General features: G+C 38.7%; 2 protein-coding genes across 7 annotated transcripts in view; both read left to right on the top strand.

The window, feature by feature from the left end:
• Window positions 1-20,044, top strand: part of LOC110970365 (dnaJ homolog subfamily B member 6-like) — a 52,471-nt gene that overhangs the window by 17,114 nt on the left and 15,313 nt on the right. The window contains exon 1 of one of the 5 annotated variants that reach the window (XM_022220627.2): window positions 12,753-12,909. The exons of 3 other annotated variants lie outside the window; for them this stretch is intronic. The gene's annotated coding sequence lies outside the window, so the exon portion shown is untranslated. Of the gene's footprint in view, window positions 1-12,752; window positions 12,910-20,044 lie in introns of those variants that run through there. One more of the 5 variants, XM_051953427.1, reaches the window with a different exon arrangement.
• LOC127535411 (uncharacterized) lies at window positions 5,408-9,936 on the top strand. 2 transcript variants are annotated; one of them, XM_051953361.1, is made up of 4 exons: window positions 5,408-5,520; window positions 6,556-6,619; window positions 6,888-6,963; window positions 7,161-9,936. In XM_051953361.1, exons 3-4 carry the CDS (start codon window positions 6,889-6,891, stop codon window positions 9,114-9,116), a joined length of 2,031 nt encoding a protein of 676 aa, XP_051809321.1. In that variant the 5' UTR covers window positions 5,408-5,520; window positions 6,556-6,619; window position 6,888; the 3' UTR covers window positions 9,117-9,936. The 2 variants fall into 2 exon arrangements, with proteins under 2 accessions (XP_051809321.1, XP_051809320.1); XM_051953360.1 differs by lacking the exon at window positions 5,408-5,520 and having other exon boundaries at window positions 5,572-6,619.

The raw sequence follows: 20,044 nt of genomic DNA, 5'->3' as shown, positions 1-20,044 counted from the left end.
GGCAGCTCAAATGAAATTTCATTGTATATGAAAGTGTGCAATGACAATAAAGGTTTGATTGATTGATTGATTGATTGATTGATTGACATCAATGGAAAATACTGAAACTTTGCCCCCACTTAGCTTAGTGTCTCTGTAGGCACGCCGCTCAGAGGGGCATGTCGTATCTACTCTTCATGTCTGTGCCTGGACATATTGAAATGTCCATCCCCTTCATAATTCCTGCAATGCACTGCAACACGCGATGTGACATAACGACGCCTCGCTCACGGTAGTCATGTGATTGTGGGCATGCCGAGGGAGCTGTCTGGGAATACTTTTGCTTCAAAAACTCGACATAGTAGGAAGGTTAAGCAACTTGTGACTTCAAATCATGATGCAAAGGTCCCCTTTGGTATGGAAGTACCTTAGGGTAATACAAGTAAATTCATCTTAAGACACAAGTGAGAGCACACTTTAGCGGCCATTTTAAAAATGGCCGCCGACCATCCTTGAGAGGGGGATATCTTTGCTTCCGTTATAGTTATAATGGCAAACTTGGTGTCAAAGTGTACATTTTGGGGGTCAAGGAATCCAATAAAATAGGTTTCAAGACTAAAAAAAGAATGATATTCTCCTCACCATGACAACTGACGGTAAAATATGCAATTTATTTTAAAAAAAACCGCATACCACAAACACAGTCGAATCAAAACTCAATAATTTAATAAATACAACTTAAAGTGTTGAATATGTGTATTATGGATGCTAAGAAACTGAGTAATGAAACAACACGTTCATCACTACAATCATAGAAAAAATTATTAGACCTTCCTTGTTTTCTTCAGTTTCTTGTTCATTTTAATACCCGGTACAGCTCAAGGTTCAGTACCTGAAGAACGCAATTAACATGACAAAAAATGCAACTGATTCCATAATACTTGTCTTACTATGTCTTATTTGACATCCTCCGGCTTCATTGTATTCCCTAGTATATAAGATTATTTTGTGTCCTATCTGACATGCTTAAGCTTCATTGTATTCCCAGGGTATCTAAGAGGACATTTCATGTCATCAGCAGCAAAGGCCAAGAGTGGTTTCCTGCTGACATTCAAGCCGTAGCACAACTCAGAAGTCGTCAGCTCTCACATAACGCCTAAAACTGAACAATTATGTGAAGCCATAAAGGCAGCCATCTTGGTCCTTCTGGAAATGGGCACGAGTGAGAGACAAGTAGCGGAGAAACTGAAGATCTTCAAGACAGCCGTTCATTACACCAAGAAAAAACAAGCCCAACGTGGTTCTATACCAAACTGCTAGCTGGTCACAGCAGGAAACATCTTTCTACCCACCAGATGACCGTCACTCATCCGTTCATGTGTCAGGAATCATCCTCAGACCTCCAGGGACCTTAAAATGAGTGGATACTGTGGAGAAATAGGATTTGACAGTTGATGATTGGACTAAGGTTCTCTTCAATGATGACTCCATTTTTTTTTTACTTGATGCCCACTCCAGCCAACTTACTGATTAGGAGGAAGCCTGAAGAAGCTACAAACCAGACTGTCTGTCCCTACAGTAAAACATGGGGGTGGATCAGTGACCATCTGGGGTAGTTTCAGTCTGGGTGGAACAGGGTCAATGAACCAGGTCATGTACAGCACTACTCTTGAAAAAAATCTTGTTCCATCAGGTGGAAAACACTTTCCTGCTTCCAATGACTGGATTTTCCAACAAGACAATGCCCCTTGCCACACGACAAGGTCAGTTAAAGCCTGGATGGAGAACCAGAACATTGGAACCATGCCTTGGCTGCTCAATCACCAGATCTAAATCCAACTGAAAACCTGTGGAAAATCATCAAACACTAAATGGAGAACCACAAGCCCAAAAACAAAGCAGGTTAGTTAGAATTCATGCAACAGGAATGAGCTGCTGTAACAGCAGAACAATGTCAGAAGTTGATAGAGAGCATGCCAAAATGTGTCACGCTCCTGTGCTCGTCCTCGTCTCGTTAATGAAGAGCGGCTGCGCTTCCAACACAGCTGGCGCGAGTTGCAATCAGTGCAGCATTTAAGCCTGGCTCTCCGCTCATTGCTTCATGCAGAGACACGCCACTCTCCACCACACGCATGCCGTTACCAGGACTCAGTTCCCACATTGGACTACACTCCCCGGTTCCGTCTTCCCTCCTCCGTCGGCTCCCGGACTGTCTGCCTTCTGGCTATCGCTACGCTCCCACCACCGGCTCCCCCAGCTCTGCTCCCCACCTCATCTCCTGCACCCTGGACTTTCAGTGAGTCACTTTCCCTGTGAGTTTAGTTTATGTTTAGTTTTTTCCTCGGCCTTGTGGTCAGCCCTTAGTTTAGTTCAGGCTTGGTTTTCCCCATTCTGTTATTCCCCTTTGCTTCACTGATTCAAAGTCTTGTTTTTTGTTTTGTTTTGTTTTTTAAAAAATTTATATTCATTAAATCATTATTAATTCACCTGCTAGTCTGTGCCTGCTGCTTGGGTTCACCTGCTGAGATTGTGACAAAAATGCATGGCTGCAGTCATCAGAAACAATGGTTATGGATCAGTACTAACTCCTGTGTGGATCATGGGACTCAAACAGTCAGAAAAGAAAACGTGGAATCCTCAAAGCTGTTTTTTTGGCAGTACAATGTACAAGCTATTGATGGAAGAACTGGAGTCATTTTGGTTATTATCAAGAAAACCATGTAAAATGTCTATCAGCTCTGAAATTAAACTCTCATGAGTTATTTTTGTTTTTGTCATTATATTTGTCCAAACAAATGTACCAGGAATTAAAATGAACAAGAAATTAAGGAAAACAAGGGTGGTCTAACATTTATTTCCATGGGTGTATGTTCACATTTTAGAAGTAGGCAATGCCATACCTACAATTTTTTTTTTTTTTGTGATGAAGACTAATAGCTTAGTGTAAAAGCATTACAAAGATGATTGAGTGAGATATTGTTTTGCCTGATGTAAAGTTCCCATGATCCATGATGTGATTACATTTAATAATCAGTTATGAACAATTAACTGAAACAATTTCTAAAATTATGTTTTAAATTTTATTAAGATGGTGATTTTGAATACTGTGCTCAGTCTTAATGTAGCTTACATTATTTCTGGATACTTGTACGACTTAAAGTTTGCAACGTATGTCAGTCTCAGTATTTTTAATTCTTGCTAGTCTGTACTAGTCATTATGGCGGACCTTAGCAACACTCACCTGACCCGTGGATGTTCTGGTTGAAGTTTAATTCCTAATAAAAAAACATAAGGAAATATGTGTTTATTAATCAGTATTTTGTTAATATATGTGTATATATATATATAGCGTAATCATATATTGTCCCTTCAAATTATTAAAATAATTGACTTTACTGCCATTATCTGTTTATCTAACATATATTAGTGTGTGTGTATTTACAGTGTTTGCAAAATACCGGTCTACAGTTGAGCTTAATATCAGAATATTTTATTACCTATTATTATCTATTATTCCCGCTATGAATATTAAAATACGCCGAACCATTTGTCCTGTATCATAGCTACATGTATGACGTTTGCAGAAAAAAAAAAAAAACGCGTGAAAATCAGTTTAATATTCATGCGCTGTCAAACAGCGCTGAGTGGAGCAGGTGACCGGACCAAGATGGCAGTCGTATTTCTCGCTGCGCAGCACCCCGAGCGGCGTCTACTCTTTATGTCTATGGTGGGGCTGGTAGGGAACTCTGTGAACAGTGGCAAGATGGATGATTTTGATGGGTGAAGTAGCCTCTGTGATGCTACAGCATTTCTACAGCTTTTGTGCTACATGGCAGGATTTTAACTCATCACCTGCACTACATAGTGACTCGCACCACTTTTGGAGGGTCCTGGATCTTATCTACAGCTTCTTTTAAAAAAAAAAAAAAAAAAAAAAAAAACATGATTGCAATCACTGTCATCTTCCTCCTGGACAGAGCTCTGTCCCATTTGGAGAAGCCTGCAAGTACTGCGAGAATCATGTTCTTTGATTTCTCCAGTGTTTTTAACACGATTCAACTGGTTCTTCTGAGGGACAAGCTGGAGGTCACAGGGGTGGATCCCCACCTCTTGGGTAGGATAATGGACTACCTCACAGACAGACCACAGGTTGTGAAGACACAGGACTGAGTCTGACATGGTGGTCTGCAGCACAGGGGCCCCACAGGGAATGGTCTTGGCTCTGTTTCTTTTCACCCGGTACACTGCAGACTTCATGGACCACTCAGCCACCTGTCATCTGCAGAAGTTCTCTGATTACTCTGCAGTCATCGGTCTCATCTCAGATGATGATAATTGGGAGTGCAGAGAACTGAACCAGGACTTTTTGGACTGATGCCAGTGGAACTGCCTCTAGATCAACTCAGGAAAGACCAGAGAACTGGTGGTGGACTTTCACAGGCGCAGTCACACACACCCACCATTGGTGAACATCCAGGGCATGGACATGGAGAGAGTGGACTCATACAAGTACCTGGGTGTTCACCTGGACAATAAACTGGACTGGTCAGACCACACCACAGCATTTTAGGAGAGTCAAAGCAGACTCTGTCTAATGAGGAGACTGATGTCTTTCAAGTGCAATTAATTTGTGTACATATGTATAATAATGAAGCTAACTAACTAGCTAGCAAAATGTAGGCTATGTGCTTGCTTTAATAATGAAGCTAAGTAGTTGGTAGCTAGCTAGCTATAATGTAGCTAACTATTTATTAACTAGCTAGTTATTAATTATCAAACCTTAAAAAATATTTTCTATTCAATGAGAAAGGCATATGTATCGAAGCCTGTTTCCGCCACTTGGAAAAAAAAATAAGTCAAATGCTATCTCATAATTATGAGATACAAAGTCATAATTATGAGATACAAAGTCATAATTATGACTTGCTATCTCATAATTATGACTTTTTATCTCATAATTATGAGATAAAAAGTCATAATTATGAGATACAAAGTCATAACTATGAGATACAAAGTCATAATTATGAGATAGCAAGTCATAATTATGACTTTTTATCTCATAATTATGACTTTGTATCTCATAATTATGACCTTTTATTTCATAATTATGACTTACGATCTCATAATTATGAGATAGCAAGTCATAATTATGACTTTTTATCTCATAATTATGAGATCGTAAGTCATAATTATGAGATAAAAAGTCATAATTATGACTTGCTATCTCATAATTATGACTTTTTATCTCATAAATATGAGATAAAAAGTCATAATTATGAGATACAAAGTCATAATTATGAGATAGCAAGTCATAATTATGACTTTATCTCATAATTATGACTTGCTATCTCATAATTATGAGATACAAAGTCATAATTATGACTTTGTATCTCATAATTATGAGATACAAAGTCATAATTATGAGATAGCAAGTCATAATTATGAGATACCACACATACCACACATACCACAGCAGACACATGTTGCGGGAGACAGCCTATGAATACCTGTCTTGCAGTCTGTCAATGTTCCTGAATTAAGGTAAGCATTGTTTTACTGAGCGTAATATTAATGTATTAGTATGTACTAAACGATCTGTTTCTTTTGTGAAAGCTCAATCACGGTTCAAATCTAGTTAATTTTACAAAGAAAATACACCTACGTGTGCGGCGCTGCCTCTGTTACCTTTGCTAATGTTAGCTAACTGGCTGGTGATCGTTCGTCAGATCCCACTCATGTTAACGTGAAATACAAGCATCAAAAAGACGCTATTGTAAGTTTTCTGGTCTCGTTATTAATGACCATTTGATGTGCAGTGATGTACACAGAGGCTGCAGTTGTTGTCACTGTAGAGTTATCTGTGATGCTAATCGCTCGCTCATTTTACTCTTACTGAGCTCGGAGAATAATGCTTCTGTGTGGCTTAGAAGCAGCTGGTCGTATATCAGTGGGAATGTAAATATAACACGATTTTATTTATGGAGCGTCAGATTGCAACTCTTTAATATTTTTTGCCGCATTGCTGCTTGCTTTTCAAAAGCACATAGAAGCTAACTTGACTTAACAAGCACTAGGTTCGACAGTATTTATTGCTGCTGCAGTGGGATGACAACCGACTTTAAGTTGAACTAAACTGCATCTGATGATCAGCCTGTATAACATGTAAAGATTAACGAGTTTTTGTATTTATACCTCTGCAAACAACATGTAGTGTATGTACTTCTTAATTATACATATCATGTAAATAGTTGTTCAAGTTTATGCAACTGAACTGTGTGCACATTAGCCAAAAATGTATTGTATTTGGGGCTGTAGCTTATGAGGCTGAATGTGGTTGTGTTGCTTGGAGTACATATGCTATGCAAATGTAAAACTTGCCATCAGTGTGCCTTTTAAATCAGCCCTTCACTACTGATGGCAGTACATTGTGGGCACATCACACTTGTAAAGTAAATAGTCAATGAAACTGCATAGATATCATTGTATTTCTGATTCCTGCTTCATTGAAATCAATTAACTAAGTTCCGTTACAGTGTATTGATGCTATATTTATGTTCAACTTTGTTCAACTTTTAGTACATCTACCCAAAAGTTCACCCTACTGAGGGAGAATAATCCTGTGACCTGGATGTAATTGCAGGTAAATTATGGTTGTTGTTTTTTTTAAAACTTAAATGTTACATTGTTTTCACATTTGCAAATGTGAATGCAGTGTGTTGAATAGGACTAAAGTTAGGGTCAGTTGGACGAATTATAAAATAATGCAAGAGATTAAACCAATATGCATAACTCTAAAGAAGCAAACATACAAACAATCTGTTAAATAAAGATATTCTGTGAAAATTATCGCTATGGTTCATGTGTCATATTTGCAATTAATTTAAATAGCTTTCGATTGTCTGTCCCAGGATGGATGAGCTGTGTGACTTTTTAAGGTCACGAAATGTGTCTGAGGAAACCATACAGCATCTGGAAAAGGATAAGGTAGTTAGCTTGTTAAAGGAACAATTAAAATGAATATATGTGGAAAAGAGTGATACATCTTCTACATCTGTGCTTTTTTTATCCAGCAGTACCTAATAAAATAATTTATACTTTTATAGAATAAGTATTAAATATATAGTGTATATAGTATAGTAGTTTTGTATAGTATTGATGAAGTTCTTCTCTTTTTTTTTTAGATTGATTCCAGTGTCATACTGCTGATGACAGATGAACAGCTGAAAGAGTATCTGCCATCCTACGGTGACCGGCTGGCTGTTCTTGGATTTTGCAGGCAGAAGGGCAATAATTCTGTTTCCCGTAAATCAAAACTTTTTGAGCGACTGAGGGCCAAGATATCAAGAAACAGAAGTGATGGTCATGAGCATCAGTCTGAGCAAGAACCACCTAGGAATGCTCAAAAGAATGTGCGAAAAGTTGAGATAGGTTGGATGCATTTCCGTGAAGGAAAATTTTTGCAAGTAAGGACCAAAAAAGGTGGCGGTACAAGAAAAATCTCTATATCAAAGAACTGTAAAAAAAGTGAGTTGATTGAAAAGGCAGTGGACCTGTTTTTTCCTGGTCAAAAAAACGCAGAGGGCAGCATCACAGATTTCGTAGTTGATGTTACTGATTTTCAGGAGCACTCATTAGATGAGCAGATTACAGTTGGACAACTGTATGAACAAACAAAACTACCACTCTTGCGTTTTTACTTAACAACCAAAAAGAAGGACATTAGCATTGACACACAGCCAGTCAACAGCAGTGGAACAGCTGCACAAGATTTTGAAAACATGGAACAGACATCCAGCTCTACTCACCACAATCCCAGCACAACTCTGGTAGAGGCTGAGGTACCAAATACTGTTGATGTCATATATGTAGAAAGCAGCAATGCTCTTTTAGACATAAGCAGCAATGATGTTTCCTTACTGTACCCCAATGCTGACATGAATGATTTGTCCAGTGTGCAAGAGTTTGAGGGAGCGGTTAGTGTGGATGTGTTAGAGGATAGTGGCACTGTCACATTCTCCACAGGCCATGTCTCTGTAATGGACAGTGTCAGTCTTGATGACACTTTACCACTTTCTCTGCCATCATACGGGTCTGTGCATTCTCTTTCACACCTTGATATGTTACAGGAGCCCATTGCTCAGAGGCAGAGAACAAAGAAAATTGTTGTTCTTCATCGTGGACAGATCCTTAAAGAACTTATTTCACATTTTTGTGATGAAAATGTCATGCTAGAGGACATTTCTATCCAAGTGGTACTTCCTGATGGAAGGCTGGAAAAGGCTGTTGATGCAGGCGGAGTCCTGAGAGATGTGCTTTCAGAATTTTGGCAGGATTTTTATGAGCAGTGCACACTGGGGAATGATTTTAAGGTGCCTTATCTTCGCCATGATTTTGGTCAGCAACAATGGGAAAGCATTGGTCGAATCATTGCATTTGGTTGGCAGAAAGAGAAATACCTGCCGATAAAAATTGCCCCTGTAATATTGGAACAAGCAGCCCTGGGATGTATTAAAAGTAGTCTTGTTGACAGCTTCCTCAGGTTTGTTACCGAGTCAGATAGAATGGTCTTTGAAACCTGCCGATCAGATTTTGAAGGTGTGGACCAGGAAGAGTTGCTTGAAGTAATGGATCTCTATAGCTGCCGAAGAGTGCCAACAGGTGATAATTTCAAACAACTGTTGGAGGAGCTAGCCCACCAAAAGCTGATCCAAGAACCTGCCTTTGTCATTGAGCAGTGGAGCAATGTGCTTGCAGCCTTAAGGTCAGAGCTAGAAGGCATTACAGCTGCATATGAAAATCTGCAGCCAACATTGAGAAAAGTTATGAGATCAGTTATTTACCCATCTACCATGAATGACCAGCAGAAACAAACTGGAAAGTATCTAAGCTCATACCTTAGAGAATCAGACACACAGCACCTCTCCCTTTTCCTCCGGTTTTGCACTGGATCTGATTTGTTTCTTGGTAAGAGCATCACTGTCAGCTTCACACAAATGCAAGGCCTTCAGAGACGGCCTGTTGCCCACACATGTGGATGCTACTTGGAGTTGCCAATTAATTATGACAACTACCCAGACTTCCGACATGAAATGAACAAAGTGTTGGAGAGCAGTGTGTGGATAATGGACATAGTGTAGCAAAGTTGAGTTGATTTCCCGCAAGATTTAAATGTCTTAAGAAAAAATCCTCAAAAATATGTATTTTTTGGTTTATGTTTACATTTTCTGAGGAGGTTGTTCCCTTTGTAAAACTGGTTTTGTAGATGATTTTACTTGGCAATGTTTGAAAAGAACTCCCATATTGTTGCAATATACTTTATTTTTGCACTTCATGTCACATAAAGACATATGCATTGAAACATTTGTGTTATTTTGAACAGATAAAAATACAACAGTTGCATTGTTCTGTCAGTTCTTTCCATTATGTACAAACCTGAAAAAAATGATCACAATGCATATATGATGAAGTACTAAATATTTCTGTTTTCTACTGCAAAAATGTCAACTTTATGTTCTAAATTACACACAGACTGTATAAAAGAACTGGATGTAGTTTACAGGCTTGAAAAATGTGACTCCTGTTCAAATAATTCATAATAATTCACAAAATTTTCAATCATGCACTTGGTCAAAAAAAATGTCCACAAGTTATTATGTCATCAGCTAAAATCACTCCTTATCAGTGTACTTCTGGTCCATTGAAAAATACTCCTTCATTAAGTAAATATTAGGCCTCAAAGAGACAAAAAAACTTTTAACCAAGTATGGTCACTTTTGTTTCTAACAAATTACAAACTCTAGATTTCTAAACTGGAGTCCACAGATCAATGGGTGACATCACAGTGACTACATCCAGGCCTTTCATACAGTCTGTGATTTAACACCAATACTACAGAAGTGTGACAAAGAGGAATGTATATTTACATTTGCATTAAATCCAGATTCTTTTCTTTTTGTATTTAGTATTGTTTTTTTTCATATTCATTAGTCATAAACGCATTGATACTTATCTACCTTGTGTTATAGACAAACGTATTTACTTTGGAGCAATGCTACTTTTGGGTGAAAGAATAATATTATTGTAAATAGTGATTCTTAATTTATTCTTAGAGCTCAATCATGATCATCTGACGAAGATGTAGATAAAGGTCAGTAATTTCATACACATCATCAGACATTACCAGGTTGTACTCCGCCATAAGTTCCACACACAGGTGGAACACATCCTCATCACAAGGGTAGTCCTTAAAACAACAGTCTTCTCGACATATTTCTAACTTCATTTGATCAGCTGGCTGCAAGAAGTTCTGTGCCCCATAAAGGTTTGGCACTGCATACATTATGGAAGGACGACCATTAGGAGCCCGAGGATTGTTAGTTGCTCTTATGCGATGATCATTCCAGGCAGTTACAACTTCATCAAGTTCCTCCTGAATAATGGACATAGAACGAGTGAAAAGGTTTGTTAGAAATAGCAGTGTTTATGCCATTATCTTAGGCATCAATCATTATCAATTATCACTCAGTTATATCCGTGTTGTTAACCAAGGTTTTTTGTTTGTTTTTTAAAGGATAGTATAGGGTACCTGTATTGTATTTTGGAAGCAAAACTGGATCAGTGCTTTGTCAATGAAGCTGTCAACAAAATACCCATCTGCTCTCAGCTGGTCAAAATGATCCATCCAAAACTGGGTACATTGGCTTCGCAAGGTGCACCACCATCGTTCAATCCTTTGATTGCCAGTACTTGGTCCAAGAGTAACACACTCTGCATGATTGTCATCATCACTGCTGTGCAGAAATTTTTGCATTTCTGCAATGTAGGTATTCTCAGTACCATGGTCTAACCGGACTTTTTGTGGACATCCATTGTTTTCCATCAGAGCATCTATGAAATATCCTGCGATTACACGAGGATCACTGTTGGTTTTGTAAGCTTCTAGCCATATCATTTTTCTTGAGAAGCCATCTATGCAACCATTAATACATATGCCATAAGGCTTTAATTTGTCGTACCCATCTATGTGCCACACATAGTTTGGTCCCCGACTGACATACATACGCCTTCTTAAACGGTTGCGGGCTCGCAGATCCACACCGTTCTCATCCATAAGTCGCATCAATTGACGTACAGTTTCTCTGTCGGTAATTATGCCAGCCATCCAACATTTCTGGTGCATCCATCTGTAACCGTGCTGTTTGCCAGACGTTTGTAGCTGTTGGTGAATGAAGGATGCCACTTCAGCTTCATCTGTCTTATTACGTCTCCTCCAAAGCTGGTTCTTTTGTAGCTTTCTCTCCAGGGTCCGGAGGCTAAATTTGACATTATGTAATTCCTCCAAAATCACTAAAATTTCACGATTTGTAAATCCACGTCTGAAGTAATCTTCAATGATAGTATCCATTATGGTCTACTAAGCGCTGTCTCATCCACTTGCTTCTGTTGCTTTGGCACTTATGAGGAAACAAGCCATTGCAGGCAATTTTTGGTTTTATTTATTTTTCAGAGAAAGTCATAATTATGAGATACTAAGTCATAATTATGAGATAGAAAGTCATAATTATGACTTAATATCTCATAATTATGAGATAGAAAGTCATAATTATGAGATGCTAAGTCATAATTATGAGATAGAAAGTCATAATTATGAGTTAGAAAGTCATAATTATGACTTAGTATCTCATAATTATGAGATAGAAAGTCATAATTATGAGATACTAAGTCATAATTATGAGATATAAAGTCATAATTATGAGATATAAAGTCATAATTATGAGTTAGAAAGTCATAATTATGACTTAGTATCTCATAATTATGAGATATAAAGTCATAATTATGAGATACTAAGTCATAATTATGAGATACTAAGTCATAATTATGAGATATAAAGTCATAATTATGAGATATAAAGTCATAATTATGAGATACTAAGTCATAATTATGAGTTAGAAAGTCATAATTATGAGATACTAAGTTATAATTATGAGATAGCATTTGACTTTTTTTTTTTTCAAGTGGCGGAAACGGGCTTCCATACATATGAACCTTAAAGTGTCAACCTGTCACTTTGGACCTTCTCCAGCTGTTACAATCCCTGGTGCACATGCTACTCCTGACTAGTCGAAATCTCATGCTATTTAGGACAAATGTAATGTACAGAAGTAGTTGCACTGCTTAAATTAAAACTTTTTGAAGGAAACGATAAGTAAAGTCACTCTGACGCAATTTTTGTGTAAAATGTGCATATTTACCCCCAGTTGTCATGGTAAAGGGAAAACTGTTGGCATTTTAAACTTGAAACCTATTTTATTGGATTCCTTGACCCCAAAAATGTACACTTTGACACCAAGGTTGTCATTATATCTATAACAGAAGCAAAGATATGCGCTCTAGAGGATTTTCGGCACATTGGTGGCCATTTTTGAATAAATGTGTTTATTTCCAATACAAAATGTGATCTCACTTGTGTCTTAGGATAAATTTATTTGTATGACCCTAAGGTACTTCCATGCCAAAGGGGACCTTTGCATCATGACTTGAAGTCAAGTCTATTTTTTGGGCTTAACCTCCCTACTAACACTGTGTCCAGCAATTTGACTCGAGCGTAACATCACTAACTTTGCACCCGTGGTTCAATCCGGATAACCGCAATAAAATAAACTGGTGGAACATCTGTGCTGTATGGACGATACAACACAAACATTTGTTATGGAGCGCATTAAACCCAAACAGTAGAGGGCAGCAGTACAGCAAAGCTGCGTATTTAGCCGACAAAGAAGAAGAACCAGAAACAGGACGTTGCGTCTAATGTGAGAAACTGCAGGCTAGTGAACATGAATAAAGCTTTACAGCTTCTGTTGCTGCCTAATTAGTAAAACTCTTCGTTCCCTCTTTATCTGCTGAGACCACGGACAGCAGTACTTAAATCGGGTAAGACTGTTTGACAAAACTCATATTATGGCGATTGATGTGTACAGCTCAGAGCTAAGCTAACACTCTAACCAGCTTACGGTAGGATCGCTCAGGTGAGCAGCTAGAGCCACTAACAGCGTTTCATCAGATTCTGTTTTTCATTGTTTGGTTAGTTGCTTGCCGAGCTTTGTCATTAAGTGCTATAAACATAATTCACATGTGGTCGCTTGAGAATTGCGTAATTGTGGAGCTACATCTTCGATGAAGTTGACCTTAAGGATGTAAAGTGAATTTCAGTGTCTGAGAAAATCGGTCAGAGTTGTCTCAGCATAGTTTCTTTTGACAGCAGCAAACCAGCCAGTGGCCCTCATAAAGGTGAAACAGTCCGTAACTGTCCGTAATTAGCTGCAAGACACAAACTATGTAACCAGAACAATACTGTCAATGCTGAACATTTCCACATGAGATGTTCATACTGTGTGTAGTGATTACAAGAGGTGATAAATCGTGGTCCATACAAGCTGTTTTATTGCGAAATCATAGTCAGAACTCAAATGATGTTTGTCACATGTGATGAGTAGTGAGCAATTAAAGTTTACAATGGAGTTTGTGCTGTAGACAGTGACTGACAAATGAATGCTCTGTACAGGATTTTAGAAAAACCAACAATACCTTTACCCACAAAAGGTCATAGCAGCTATCTGCAATCACATATTTATGATTTTAGAACATTTACAAAGCCAGCAGAATGTCAAATTTGGTAGAGGAATGTCCCAGCTGTGCAGTCAGAAAGTGTTCCACCGCCTTCCTTCTCACTGTTGTTTTCGACCACTCCAAACGAACTCGGTTTCAGAGGCTCACTTATTTACCACTAGTTGACAGGATCCTTTCTTAAATACATAACTATGTGCATTTCGATCTGTGCACATGGAAATTAGTCTACAATATATGCAACGTCAGATAAAAACAGACATGTAAACAACTACAACTTTAAAAGTAGAGCAGGGTTCCAGACCTCCATTTACATCGATTGCATTAGTGTGCCTAATCTTTTCATGTAAGTGCACCTGCACATCATTTAGGTGTGCCCAAACCATTTCAGTGAACCTTTTGGTGAGATGAGGGAGGCCCACTGGTTACAATAGCACGTGTTACCAATTAGACTCTGCTTTATGTTATTGTAAAGAGGATGCTGTTACACTGGGATCTCTTGGAGTAAATCTAGATTTGCTCGGACTGCCTGAACACTTGTTTTGTCTTTGTAGTGTTTTTAACCGTTTGTTTACTTATTTTTTTGTTGTTTTGCTTTGAAGAATAAAACTAGAGTAATTTGATTACAATATTAGTATCATAATCGGTGTCATTAGTTGAGTTACATGAGTAGTAAATAATGATTTTGTTTGGAACTCACCAGACAGCTTGTGCAAATCAGAGGTGAGTACTGTACGCAATGTCAGATTTGTCTTAAATTAAAACAAAGTGTTTTTTGTTTTTTTTTCCTTGAGAGGAAAAAACAGTCTCTGATCATCAGGTGTGACAGAGTCGGACCTTTCTCTCCACTAGAAGCCTCCTCTTTCCTCATTTTGTTTTTAAAACAATCAGCTATAGCTCCCTTTATCTTTGGAATACACAACAGCTGAGTTATCTGGATCCCTTATTATGTATGACCACCTGCCTGTCTTCAAAACTGAAAACACACCCAGTCTTTACTCATTTGGGAGAAATATGAATAAACATAAGTAAAATATTTAAGTGTGATGTTTTCCTTATCTCAGAAGCAAGTATATGGCTAAACCCAAAGTTATGTATTAATAAGGCCCATTTTATCTGAAAAGAATGGTTAAACAGTGGAATTATAACTCTTGGTGTTTTTCACAAAGAAAGCACATTAAAATCTTTTGAAAATTTGAAGCAGGAGTTTTACCTCCCACAAAAGTGTTTCTGGCAATATTTGCAATTGAGACATTTATTAAGCTCAGCGATGGATCTCTGAAGCACAGTAATTAAATCTACTTTGCTCAATGATATCCTTAAAATATCACAATCAAATCATGTTGTGTCTAAATACTGCTCAAAACTTATACAGCAAAATTGTAATTTACCACTTGTGTTAAAACGTATCTGGGAGACTGACCTGAGGCTGTCATTTAGTGAGTCAGAATGACTTAAGATATGTCAGAATTTCAAAACTCTATCAAGGGATTTAAGGATAAGATTAATACAGTTTAAAATTGTTAATTGTTACGACTGGACACCAACAAAATTACATAAACTAGGCCTAAAGAACACACCAAATTGTTGGAAATGTCAAAAAAGACAATGGAACCCTGCTTCACGCTCTGTGGCAGTGTTCCAAAATCTTGGAGTACTGGACTAAAATACGCAACTGTATTAGGGAAATTACAGATGACAGTTTTGAGTTCTCTCCCAGATTATATGTGCTCGGAGATCAAGCACTTGTAGATGGATGTCAAAATGCTTCATTCATACAAACAGCAATAATGATAGGCAGACAGATTCTGCTAAGAGAATGGAATAACTCTAGAATTTCACCCTTGAAAGATTGGTTCTGTGAGCTAGGACGAGTGGCATCCTATGAACAGCTATTTTATAGGATGAACAACAGATGGGAAGAGTACAATGCAAAATGGGGAAAATATTATTATTGCATTAGGTAATACCTTAATGTATGTGTCGCACTGCTTTAAATGTGATGTTTTGTTTTGTTTTTTTGTGTTTGGTTTTATCATTTGAGTGTGTGTATTGGGTGTTGCACCGACATAGATGATGTGCATGACCTGAATGTAGATGGGGATGCAGTACTCAATATTGTGGACTGTGTGGATTTGAAAAGCTGGGCAATCTATATACAGTATATGAATGTGTAGACTTGAAGGTTTCCTTTGAAAAACATGTTGTAAACTATATAGACTCAAAGAAAAAAAAATGAGTCATAGAATGCACAACAGCTAAACGGCATCAAGTAGAGACAAACTGATATGACCAGGGAAGAAATACAAGTACTATTTTCTACCACTGGGGCTAATGCACTAACCAAGTACACTGATCATCATTCACCCGCATCAATACCACTTGTAAATTTAACTCACACAGGACATTCACAACAGGACTCTATATGGTTTAAATAGTTTAAACTGCTTGAGATATAAATAATTATTACCAGTAAATGTCACTGTAGCTCTAACTTTTATGTGTCTAAATTACAATTCTGTGGCATTTCTGTTTAGTTTTTTTGAAGTCCATGACATACAAAAAGCTCAACTAAATTTATTAATTTCAGCCTTCTCTACTCCTCTATGCTCCAGTCCACACTCACGACTAGGAATCGGTCTTGGTGCCTCATCACAAAAGCCATCTCTGTTTTGGAAGTTCACCTTGATGAGAGTACCAAGGAGGCTGCGGGAGGAACTATGAGTAAGGATGTGCAGTATCCTTACAGGGTCCTCAATAAAATCTTTTCTGCATCTGTAACATAAAAGAGGCCTGCTTGAATATACAATCCATGTTGAAAACAGAACTGAGTTTTGTTTGAAGCTGATGTGGTACAATGCAATCTTCTCCTCATTGGAGAGAGCAGCCCAGGAGCCCTTCTCCTTCAGGGACTTCTGGTCTGCACTCAGGTTCTGCACATAACGGATATCGGGGAGAGGGTTCTCCCGCCTGTCAAAGTAGGCAGGGAGAGTGCTGTGCTGAGGCTGGAGCTGAATGAGATTGAAGAAGAGTTCTTCTTGTTTTGTAGCTTCATTTTCTCCGTTTTCACACAAATTTCAACAAAACTAAATCCAAAATGCGACAACTGGTATAGTCGTGTGTGTGTGTGTGTATATGATATATATCACACAATATTGATATGTCACATTTGTTATAATATAGTATATACAGTACTATTTTGTGTCAACTTTTTTATATGTCACACTGCATGTGTGTGGTGAATGCAAATATATGTACAGTAGTAGGTTGTAACTACACAAAGGACACGTGATGCAACTGTGCCACACGTCATAAATGTATTGTCACTGTAGAACAGTCCTATACAATTGGCGGCCCGAAAGCAAACCTCAAGTGGCCCGAAAGCAACTGAGGAGTGATTGGGACTTGGGTCCGAGAAAAACATCTTTAGTAGCACTGACAAATTCTTACAAACATTCTAACAGAACATTGAATGCAGCACTTTCCATAACCTAGCAACTAACCCACAATGCATTGTGTTATTGACGAGGCGCGTTTGAAAATCAGCATGTCTTTTTCAACCCTGAAACGACAAATAGGCTAGGAAACCCTTCGGTTTAATCCTGCGTGGACTGACAAGTATTTATTTATTTTACCTCCAAGTTACTCTTCAGCGAGTGCGTTGCAGTGCTGAAAATTATGTCCGAAGACACCACATTGATAAACATACCGCGCTTCGGACAAACTTTCCCGAGGGATCTCATTAGAGAGCGGCTAATATTTAGAGTTTGACTGCGTCTTACAACCAGAGCTGTACTACAGTGAAGTGGACTTGCACAGCTCAGGAAAGGGCCACATGGCAAAGAAACTATGAAGGACTCAGAAACTATGAAGGACTGCATGTTGGCTGTCGTGGATGAAGTTTTAACCCGCGATAAAGTTAAGGCGAGTGTGATATTTGCCTTCAAACAGGTACCTCTGTCTGACACTTCAAACATTTATTCGGATACCAAAATTAATATCCGGATACCGCGGTGGCGAACGAATATTCGGATATTCAGGTCCAGCCTTAATCAAAATGTGTTGAAGTTATGTGTTTAAAATGTAAAATTTAAAGAAGCAGTATTTCAGCACAGGTTTAGTTTAAGTACTAGGGATGTGCGCGACTAGTCGTTTAATCGTTTAACCGCCTACTTATTTATTAAACGTTTAGTATTTTACTAGTCGGTTAAACGCTGCATTAAGCATCATGCACCTTGTTCTTCGCACCTCTGCCTCGGCTTCTTTGTAAACAGGCTGAGCAGCCAGGGAGAGGATTCCTCCTCTCCTCCCCTCCTCTCACACCCACACGTAGCAAGGGGCAGGGCCACACAGTTTGGGGAAGAAAGTTTGGAAAGGTAAAGTGGGAAGATGGCGACGCTCCGGCGTAAGAAAATCAGCACCTTTTGGCAGTATTTTGACGCAGCAGATGACAACAAGGTCGGCTGTGTAAGCAGAAACTCGCTTATAAGCACTCTACCGGAGCGATGAGAAACCACATACATAGTAGACACCTCGATGTAGACCTGTAGGGCAAGATGGCGAGGGCGGGCCCGGCGGGCATGGTGGTGGGGCAAGGCAGACGAGCATGAGAGCTTTTGTTCCAGCCAGACGCTGTGATGCTCACCGCACAGCAAAGATTACACAACTGATTTGTGAAATGATTGCCCACGATATGCTGCCACTGTCTTTTGTTGAAGCTTGTCCTGAATGTTTGGGCTAAAATAGCTCCTAAATAAAAACAAAACGTTTGCATTTTAAACTTTTAATTTAATATGTGTATTAAACTGCAAGTTTTCTGGCTTTATAGACTAGTCGACTAGTCGCAAATAAAATTTGAGACTAGTTGGTGGGGAAATTAGTCAAAATTCCCATCCCTATAGACCCCTTTCACATGACGTATGCATACTTAATTAGGCAGCTGCATGCGCAGACCCGGTGCAAAACAAAGCCTGTTTACCTGGCCAATGCCTGATATTGCAAGCTCGAGTAGGTGTTTTGATATACACATATTACGCTAAATATGCCTTCTTGTTGTGCTGTTGGCTGTCAGAATCGCAGTACAGACAGCCTTCATTTAAAATTTTATTCAATACCTGGAGGTAGGGTTGCCACCCGTCCCGTAAAATACGGAATCGTCCTTTATTTGACAATTAATTGTTGCGTCCCGTATTGACTCAATACGGGACGCAATTTGTTCCGTATTTTCATAAATGTATTATAAACTGTCACACAGTCATCAAAACTGTATAATGAATAAAATAAAACACAGGAAATATTAAGGACAGCCAATCATCTTAGTGGAACCTACGTAGCGAGGACCCGACGTGACATACAGCGGATAGACCTCAGAAGCCAGCGTCTGCGTCTTTGTTTGCCTGCCTGCACGGTTCTGTCACAAGTTGCTAGTTACAGACTGCTGCGCACTGCACCGGGGCATTTAAAAATGTCTAACCCCGAAACTCCACCTCGTCCTCCTAAGAAACGCAAACGTCTGTAGATGTACAGATGTGAGTGGCTACGTACGATCAACCGGGATAGCTGGTCGGAGGCACAAATAAAGAATGCGGCTTTGCAGTGCACATTTCATTTCAGGTAAACGGTCATTCAATTTTGATTTATATTTGTAAAATCCTTTAAAATCATGGAAATGTTACATCACCCAATATAAAAATTAGATATGTAGAGAAAAGATCCCGTGGATAGTGCTTTATATCATTATCGTGCATGTGAGCGATAATAGGGTGTTTTGTCATTACCGCAATGAATATGTTGACTTAGCCTTGTTATTTTGTTTTACAGGACTTTAATAGTTATAATAAATACAATTTTAACAGGTTGTGCATCTGACGATTCAGACAGTCCTGATTTCGTGCCTTCAGTATGTCCTCACAGGCATGACAGTGCCAACAGCACCAAAGCTAAGAACAAAATTGACAGGTAATTTGTACACTCCCACCACGTTTCTGATACTGGATGGTATGTGAGTTCTTGTACGTGACCGCAAAGCACGAAATTAACAGCATCAAGGAATTTGTATGCCTTTAAATTCTCTGTCGTGTAAACGCTTGGCGAGTTGATTAAATATAAATAGATGTCCGGCCACTGAATATTAGGCCATTGCCTCATATCCCGTAACCACTCTTGTTGTGGCAACAAGAACGGATCCGGTAGTTGCGTACCTGCACTAAGTGTCAACTTGTTTAAGTAACAGGTACGATCGGCAGGTGACAGCTCGTTGAGGTATGATTTCTTAACAATAAGTTTCGGCTGTGCCATTGTCTTTCTGCACCGGGTCTGCGCGCATACTGATGTTGTATTGTGCTAGTAAACACTGCAAGCCGTCTATCAAGTACTGCTCTTCTATTGTGTTTATGCCCTTCTGGATGTAGCAATACATGAATAAACATCCAGTGTGTTTATT

Source organism: Acanthochromis polyacanthus, chromosome 9, assembly GCF_021347895.1.
Source record: "Acanthochromis polyacanthus isolate Apoly-LR-REF ecotype Palm Island chromosome 9, KAUST_Apoly_ChrSc, whole genome shotgun sequence".
Lineage (NCBI taxonomy): Eukaryota > Metazoa > Chordata > Actinopteri > Pomacentridae > Acanthochromis > Acanthochromis polyacanthus.
The sequence above is the reverse complement of the archived record's forward strand: the minus strand, read 5'-3'. Positions and strand labels throughout refer to the sequence as shown.

Excerpts from the sequence above, each read along its gene's own strand:
- LOC127535411 (XM_051953361.1), top strand. The coding sequence starts at position 6,889 with ATGGATGAGCTGTGTGACTTTTTAAGGTCACGAAATGTGTCTGAGGAA. Across the intron at positions 6,964-7,160 it reads AGCATCTGGAAAAGGATAAG|ATTGATTCCAGTGTCATACT; the intron begins GTAGTTAGCTTG and ends TTTTTTTTTTAG.